This window comes from Eretmochelys imbricata, chromosome 1 (assembly GCF_965152235.1).
Source record: "Eretmochelys imbricata isolate rEreImb1 chromosome 1, rEreImb1.hap1, whole genome shotgun sequence".
NCBI classification, from domain to species: Eukaryota; Metazoa; Chordata; order Testudines; family Cheloniidae; genus Eretmochelys; species Eretmochelys imbricata.
Window position 1 is genome coordinate 163,079,675 of NC_135572.1, and position 8,195 is coordinate 163,087,869.

The 8,195-nt window shown below is 42.8% G+C and overlaps 2 protein-coding genes across 5 annotated transcripts in view; one reads left to right on the plus strand and one right to left on the minus strand.

Annotated features, from left to right (window-relative positions):
- Positions 1–178, minus strand: part of TTC3 (tetratricopeptide repeat domain 3) — a 135,343-nt gene extending 135,165 nt beyond the window's left edge. Inside the window, exon 1 of the mRNA XM_077818550.1 lies at positions 32–178. The gene's annotated coding sequence lies outside the window, so the exon portion shown is untranslated. The remainder of the gene's footprint in view (positions 1–31) is intronic.
- On the plus strand, positions 80–7,057 carry PIGP (phosphatidylinositol glycan anchor biosynthesis class P). Of its 4 annotated transcripts, XM_077818599.1 has the most exons (6): positions 2,183–2,283; positions 2,989–3,190; positions 4,643–4,715; positions 5,318–5,436; positions 5,688–5,774; positions 6,546–6,677. In XM_077818599.1, exons 2-5 carry the CDS (start codon positions 3,097–3,099, stop codon positions 5,765–5,767), a joined length of 366 nt encoding a protein of 121 aa, XP_077674725.1. In that variant the 5' UTR covers positions 2,183–2,283; positions 2,989–3,096; the 3' UTR covers positions 5,768–5,774; positions 6,546–6,677. The 4 variants fall into 4 exon arrangements, with proteins under 4 accessions (XP_077674716.1, XP_077674707.1, XP_077674725.1 ...); XM_077818590.1 differs by lacking the exons at positions 2,989–3,190; positions 5,688–5,774 and adding an exon at positions 80–201 and having other exon boundaries at positions 6,546–7,057; XM_077818581.1 differs by lacking the exons at positions 2,989–3,190; positions 5,688–5,774 and adding an exon at positions 249–415 and having other exon boundaries at positions 6,546–7,057.
- Positions 7,058–8,195: the final 1,138 nt, after the last annotated feature.

Genomic DNA, 8,195 nt, shown 5'->3' on the forward strand with positions numbered 1-8,195 from the left:
CCCCCACCGCCCCTCCCTCTTCCTCCCAGACCTTCGATTGGCTGCTTGCCTCCTGACGTCAGAGGTTTCAGAAACGGGAACAAGCTCCTCGCACCTTGCGTTGCCTGCGCGAGAGGCCGAGGGGCACGTCGACGCTTCCTTAAGCTGGCTGGTGAAGAGCAGGGAAGCGGCTCTGACGTCCTCTCTTAACGTCATGCGCAGGTGACGACTCCGCTCGCTCACGCGTGTGTCTGTCGTGTCACCACGCATGCGCGCAGAAAGCCGTCGCGTTGCGCTCTGGATGTGTCGCGGGCGGTTGGGCAGGGCCGGGCGCACGTCCCCGTCCTGATGGAGGAGGCTCGTCGTGCGCGGCTTCCTCTCTCTCTCTCACTGGCCTGGGGAGTCCCAGGCCTCACCCGGAGCAGGCCGGGGGGAGGTGAGAGAGGGGGATGGGCGGAGCGGGAGGCCAGGGGGCGCCACCTCGGCCGGGTGCTGCTGCTGCTGCTTCTCCCCGCGGGTGTCAAATGGCCGCCGCCAGCTTGGCGCCGCGCGGGCGGCAGTTTTCCCGAGGGGGACGAGTCCGTGCGGGGAGCCGCCCCAGTCCTGAGGGCCTCGCAGCCCCCAGGACACCGAGAGCCTCCGGCGGCCGCGTTGCGGTGGCGAATGGGGCTCCCGGCCCCGTCTGTAGCGTTGTTGTTGCCGCCCGCTCCCTCCCCCCCCCCCCCGGCCACCTGTGGGAGGCACCTGGGCCGCGGCGAGCTGCCCCGGTGTCGCCTTGACGTTGGAGTTTCCTCGAGAGCCTGCCTCGTTCACGGCCCGTCTCCGCACTGATGGCGAGGAGGGCCGCGGCTGCTCCGGGAGGCGTCGGGGGTTGGCACCCACGGGCCGTGCTCTGCCCGCGCTGCCCCGCAGGGGAGTGAGGCGTCCTTTGGGTGCCCAACTCCACTGAAAGGAAAACCCGGGCTCCGCATGGGTCTTCGCCCCCGGCAGGGGCAGCCTGTGCCCAACAACCTGCTTGGTGCTGAGCAGGAAATACTGCTTCTTTCAACCCTGGCTTCTTGTCCATGCCAACAACTACAAATCCAGTTAGAGTGCAGGTTCCCCTGCCAGGAGCCGTGGCAACAGGTAGCCCTAGCGCAGTGGTTCTCACACCTTTGTATTGGTGACCCTTTTCACATAGCAAGTCTCTGAGTGAGACTTCCCTTATAAATTAAAAACACTTCTTTATATATTTAACACCATTATAAATGCTGGAGGCAAAGCAGGGTTTGGGGGGGAGGCTGACAGCTCGTGACCCCCTGAGGGGTCCCAACCCCCAGTTGGAGAACCCTTGCCCTAGTAGTATGGGTGTGACCACATTGCACCGGGAACAAAACTACTTGATTCCCATTCGCCATAATGAAAGTGAGAGGAATAGCATATTCATGGGTTTCTCAACATCATGGAAACCTAAAAACCTATAAAAAAAATCCCTATTGTAGCTTTGCCAGGCATCCGGTTTTCAACCAGAATGCCTGGTCGAAAAGGGACTGCTGACAGCTGCTAAAAGTCCAGTCAGCTAAAAGCCAGACTAAAGCAGGCTCAGCGTGGCTCCTGGAAGCAGCTGGCATATGTGGCTCCTAGGTGCAGGGGATAGCCACAGGGGCTCCGCATGCTGGCCCTGCCCCGAGCTCCGGATCTGCAGCTCCAATTAGCCAGAAACCATGGCCAGTGGGAGCTGTGGGGGTAGCAGCTGCGGGCAGTACACAGAACCCCTGTGGCCGCCCCTGCACCTAGGAGCCAGATATGCTGGTTGCTTCTGGAAGCCACCTGAGGTAAGTGTCACCCCTCGCCCCATTCCGCACCCCAACCCACTGCCCCAGGTCAGAACCCCCTCCTGCACCCAAACTCCCTCCTGGAGCCTGCACCCCAGCCCCTTGGCCCAGCTCTGAGCCCCCTCCTGCACCCCAAACCCCTCATACCCAGCCCCACCCCAGAGCCCACACTTCCAGCCTTAGCCCGCACCCCAACCCCCTCCTCCAGCCTGGTGAAAATGAGTGAGGGTGGGGGAGAGCAAGTGACAGAGGGAGAGGGGAATGGAGTTAGCAGGGGTGGAGCCTCAGAGAAGGGGCTGGGCAAGGTTCAGTTTTGTGCAATTAGAAAGTTGTCAACCCTACCCTAAGGAGAAGTGTAGCTAATAGCTTCTTATAATTCTTTTTCTCAGTTAAAAAGAAGAGACTGACATGGTTGAAAACTCTCCAGCCCCATTGCCTGAAAGAGCAATATATGGGTTTGTTCTTTTCTTAGGTTCCCAGTTTGGCTTTAGTAAGTATGTTTGCATTCTGAGCAAAGTGCTACATGTATTTGTTGTATTAAAAGGCAGAAATGAATACTGTACAGTCATGCCTCTAGTAAGATGTAGAAGTTTTAAAAAAGATTAACTCTGTGTTAATACTTCTCATGTAATAAAAATTACATTAGTTGTAAAGAAGGACTAAACTAGGGGGAAGGATAGCTCAGTGATTTGTGAATTGGCCTGCTAAACCCAGGGTCATGAGTTCAATCCTTGAGGGGGCCATCTAGGGCAGAAACTGGGGATTGGTCCCCCTTTGAGCAGGGGGTTGGACTAGATGACCTTCTGAGGTCCCTTCCAACCCTGATATTCTATGATTCTATTATTTGCAGTGTTGGGCCCAGGATATTAGAGAGACAAGATGGGTGAGGTAATATCTTTTATTGGACCACTTTCTGTTGGTGAGAGAGAAGCATTAGAGCCCCGTGTAAGCTCAGAAGCTTGTTTTTCTCACCAACAGAAGTTGGTCCAATAAAAGTTCTTACCTCCCAAGCTTGTCTCTCTGAACTGTTGTTAAAATCATTATGCAACTTTGTGGGATAATCCAAGTCTTCTCAGTTCTTCCTTGTATTATCCTTTTGGATTTTGTTCTCCCTGATACTGCTGCTGGTGGCCATGTAGCCGAGTGTGCTGTGGGAACAACTATATTTCAGGGAGTTAGTTGAAAATCTTTCCAGTAGGCTGAGTGTACAGCATATCATGTGTACACAGTTGGCACTTTGTGACCTGTGTAGAAGTTAAAGGTGCAAAACACAAATGCTGAAGATGTGGACTGATACTCAAAGATGAAGGCTGACGAGAATCACATCAGTTTCACTGTGCTGCTGCTTTCAGCAATGATATGCCACAACAGAGGAAGGTGCTGGAGATACTCATTGGGTAAGGAGTGGAGTAGCAAAGAGCCCATACTCCTTTGCAGCAAGTTTGAGGCTTTTGGGTGGGGAACACTAAATAGAGAAGGAGTGCTCCTTCTCTTCCAACAGTTAGAGAATAGTTTAGGGACTTCAAATTTAGCACATCAAAGACAGAGATGAAAAATGGAGCACCAGCGATTTCAGGGACAGAAGAGCATCTGGCTGTAGGAATCCCAGAACCCTTCCCATTTCAAACAGCTCAGCAAGGATGGAGCTAAGGAGGGCTCCACTCCAAGGGTGTTCCCACCAGACTCTACCCTGGGATTCCATCTTCTATATCCTCTTGCTAGTAACTGTTCTGTTGATCTAAGATGGTGTAAAACCTTAACTTTTGAGCCAAAATTGACTTTACTGTTCTTCTTAAGAGAAATATTTTTGGATTAATACTTACTTCATTGGCACTGAAATCAGTAAATCCAAATTTACTCCCATTCTAAATATATTTTCAGTAAAATGCACATTTTTAAAAACATTGCTTCAAGTATTAGGTTGTTGTAACTCTTGTTTCAGTTTTGTGACAGTTGGGACTAGTGTGACTCTCTGTTACTTTATCCTTCCCCACCAATTCCCGATCTATATGTTTACTTACTTGCCAGAATTCTAGATTTTGAGCTCTCTGGGGCAAGAGCTGTCATTGTGTGTTTGTTTGTACACTACCTAGTACAATGCTATCCTAATCCCTATTTTGGGTGTTTACATTTTATCATTTCTATTGTGATAGCCCCTTAAGTGGCATACTATAGTAAAGAACTGAAGTATTTAAAAAAGAAAATCTCATTGAAGATGTGTGGAATTCCACTCAAATAACATTTGGTACTCCACAGACGTCTCATTTTGGGAGTTAATTGGGTTTGTTGGGGGGGGTTTAATGGCTAAATCCTGCTGTCCTTGTGTGGTCATATTACCCATTAACATTATTGCTAGTTTTGACTGCAGAATTAAACCTTTTGTGGTTTAGTGCTGTCATATAGTTCTACATACGTAGTCATTTGTGCATATTTCTGAAGACCTAGAGAAATACCTTGGATCAATGTTCTTAAAATACAAATGTTTAAAATTAATTTTAAATTAAAATTTTAACCTTTTTTAAAAAATCGACAAATGGTGCAAGGAATTCTTGTCTATTTTATTCTGGAATTAGAAAACAAATATGAAGAAGAAGAGAGAGTTAAAGTACCATCAGTTATAAAGTTTGTATCCCTGTGGCGTAGTTTTTGTTTTCATGGTAGCATTCTATGCAGTATTTCAGCAGACCTATTTAGATGCTTTTTGGAATCCATAGAGAAAATTTTTATAATTTGTTTGTATCCTCTGTAATGACAGTGCTATAAGTGTTGTCTAGAACTAATTTATCTCTTAAAACAATGTAAACAGTACCATTATGATCAAACTATTAACTTTTATTCTTTTTGCACAGTGTTATACCTTGTATGGGCGTATGTTCCTGAATCTTGGTTATTCTCACTGGGACTAACATACTGGCCTCAAAAGTAGGTTAAATTCATTCACTGTTAAACATGTGAACGAGCAAACACATACCCAGAAAAATTGTGCCAGTGTCCTTTTACATTTAAAATATTTTACATTTAATCCAACTTGGAAAAGGAGATTTAATATGTTTCTCCTCACAAACAGCTACAGTATTTATGTAAAGTAATGTTAGAAACAACAGTTTACTCTGAAAAATTATCAGCAAGCTAAAATGAAGTGCAGTTCACCTGTCTGCTATGTTCTTAAAGTAATTTGGCAGCTTGTTTTAACTAAGGTTTTTTTCTGAAATATCATGGTAAATTTTATTAAATTACATTTTCCAAATAAACTGTCTAAGGCATTTATTTGGCTATTATTCCATACTGGTCACATACTGATCACATAATTCCAGACTGGATCTTTAGTTAATGAACTGTATTTTCAGGGTCTTCTCTTTTTAGTGTGATGGGTTTGTCTATAATTGTTTTTTCTATACACTTTAAATTCAATTTAAATGTTTCTACTTCTGCACAGTCTTGCTTGATTTAGAGCTGGAAATAATTTTTTACTAAAGACTTTCTTTTGCAAGATGTAATTTAAAAATAAATATTTTATTCTGCAGGTACTGGGCAGTTGCTTTGCCTGTATACCTTCTAGTTACTTTAGGAATTGGCTATATACTACTCTTTGGTATTAACATGATGAGTACTGCTCCGCTCAACTCCATGCACACCATTACAGGTAGTTGATAATTTTTTTGTCTAGTTCTTAAGCCTCCAACAAAAGGTTTTGACAATCACCGTAAACACACTTGCTAGTATAACTAAACTAAATCAGATTCAAAGCCTTGAATTTTCACCTATGTTTCATGTATTGATGTATTACAGGAGCTGTTATAAACAATTATATATTTTGTTCAAACTTCATTTCAATACAAAGTTAAAACAGTCAAAACTTGCAGTAATATTTTTTTCCAAATATATCTTCTTTAGGACAACCATTACAGTCTAGCATTTGCTACTCTTTCCCATGGATTTTGTTTCTGCCCACCGATCCAGTTCTGACTACTTGAAATACAGGTGGCTTCCTCAGTATTTTCCCATCTTTCTCAAGATGGTATTTCTTTTATTTGCTGATAACTGTTTTTCCTGAGCAAGAACATGGGAGAATTCAAAAATTACCCAGATTATTAGAATCCAAGTCTATGCTAAAGATAAGCTGTCCCAATTGGCAGCACCATTTCGCCCATGTCCATTCACTTCTAATGAAGACTAACAAAATTAGTATTTAAGGCATGTTTCATTGACTTATTTTGACTTGCTTCCACTGAACTGTACTTTGAAGTGGAAAGAGCCAAGTGTAGACTCTGCAGTAAAGATGGTGATGACTTGATAGAAAGAAAGCTGATGACTTGATGACTAGACTGATGACTTGATAGAAAGCTGCTGAGGTCAAGAACGAAAAGGGTCAGCAACACGCATCCACAGGCAGAATTTAGCCCCAACTCTTTCTTGAATCAGCACTATGGAATTTTCTTTGCTAGAGGGAGCAAAACGTTAATATCTACTGTAGATAAACTGATGTTACCAATAAAATGCATTCACTTTCAGTAAACCAGAATGATGCTGTAAATGTCTGAAAAGTGGAATGTTTCTTGAATTTCACTCTGTTAAACGTTGTATTGGATTAGGTTGTAGCTGGATGTGATGTAAAATCAGAGCAGTATGCTTTTATGTTGATGAAGTGTAGGAGTCTAACAACACTTCTAGCAGGAAAACAAAGTATTTTATTTTATACCATCTGTTTTTAATCATGGAATAGTGAAATGTCTTCTGTCGTATTTCCTACAGACAACTTTGCAAAAAATCAGCAGCAGAAGAAATCTCAAGAAGAAGCAATCCCTGCATTGAGGGATATTCCCATTAGTGAAGTAAATCAAATGTTTTTTCTTGCTGACAAAGGCATTTGTAACAGAAATTAATTGGAATCAGGACCTGTTAGAATAAGACACTCGTACAATAATATTTAGAAATGCATTGTAAGAAAAGTCAAAGGCTTATCAATGCTAGGAAATTTAACACTTTCAACAACTGGAATAGATGGATTTGTACCTAAATTAAGCTGTGGTCAGCACTGGTTCACCTGTGGCATAGAGCACTGAACCGGGACTCAGAAGATATGGGCTGTATTCTCAGCTCTACTGCTAGCCTGCTGGGTGACCTTGAACAAGTCACTTCACCACTCTGTGCTTTGGTTTCGCCGTCTGTACTATTTGTGTGATACTGACGTTTATAAAATGCTTTGAGATCTACTGATGAAAAGTGTTATTTAAGAGCTATGTATATTAAACAAATTGATGATTGTTGAAATGGTTTTATTTCTTAATGTAGAGAGACCTACAGTACTAAACGATAAAATACTTCATTCTGGGAACTGAATTCTTCCATATAAATTTGTGTAGCTATGCTCTGGATCTGAAATAATCTGTTCAGTTACCCCTAGATTTTTTTTCTTGCACATTGAGGGTGGGATTTTCCAAAGCTTTCAGTGTTTGGCTTAATTCTGCTCTCATTGACTTCAGTGAGAGCAGAGTTAGGCCAACACTGAGTGTTCTTAAATATCCCACCCTATTTTGACCGGTCATAGTAAATTCAAGTATATGCATTGTGACTGTACAGTAATATTAACAAAATGTTTTTAATTGTCTAAAACAGGTTGCATTTCTAATTTTTTTCTGAGGGCATCTTACTTGCCTTGGACATATACTGCACAATGGATTTTCTTTAGATATGTATTTCTGCATATCAAGAATATCCTTGTTTTCCTATCTTATTAGGCTTATTAGAAGTCATAGGGTTTCCCAAAACCAGGAGAAAAGGTGGGGGATGAAGAAAAATCCAAACAAGTTCCCATTTAAATATTAGTTGTTTTTTCTTAATTTGTTTTCTTGTCCTTCATTCTAATTTCCTTATTATTAAAAAATTATAATTCTTAACAGTACTAAAAATAAAATTCTTCTGGACCCATGGAATTGCTGTAAATGCCATACAAAACTGCAGGGCCTTCTTCTTAAACTCAAAGGAAATCTCAAGGTATACTGTATTGTTTCTAAGCCACTGCCCAAATATCTTAAACAGAGAATATTCTTCCACTTACACATTACTTTGCTGACAAATCATCACCAGAAGTTGTCTAAATATTTTATTTGTCGCCAGCTGACATCCCAACACATTGCATCATAAAACACTAGTGATACTAGTTAAAGCCTGATTGTAAGACAAAAATACCAGCACTCCTGTCAGGAAAGAACTTAAGAATTACAAAAAGTTACTTTATTTCCTTTTCTAATGAAATGGTATCTTGGAAAACTTCTGTATGCAGGACCTCATAATGATCCCATTGAAACCAATGAATGTTCTGCCACTAATTTCAGTGGGAGTCCTTCCTCCACATCCCAGCTTGCTATAGCTAGACAATCACATGGACGTTCCCAACTTGTG

What these genes read in the sequence shown, in the direction of transcription:
- PIGP (XM_077818572.1), top strand. Translation starts at nt 3,097, where the DNA reads ATGAAGGCTGACGAGAATCACATCAGTTTCACTGTGCTGCTGCTTTCA. An exon ending in GTGCTGGAGATACTCATTGG is followed by an intron (nt 3,191 to 4,642) that starts GTAAGGAGTGGA and finishes CTTTTTGCACAG; the next exon opens with TGTTATACCTTGTATGGGCG. An exon ending in CTAACATACTGGCCTCAAAA is followed by an intron (nt 4,716 to 5,317) that starts GTAGGTTAAATT and finishes TTTATTCTGCAG; the next exon opens with GTACTGGGCAGTTGCTTTGC.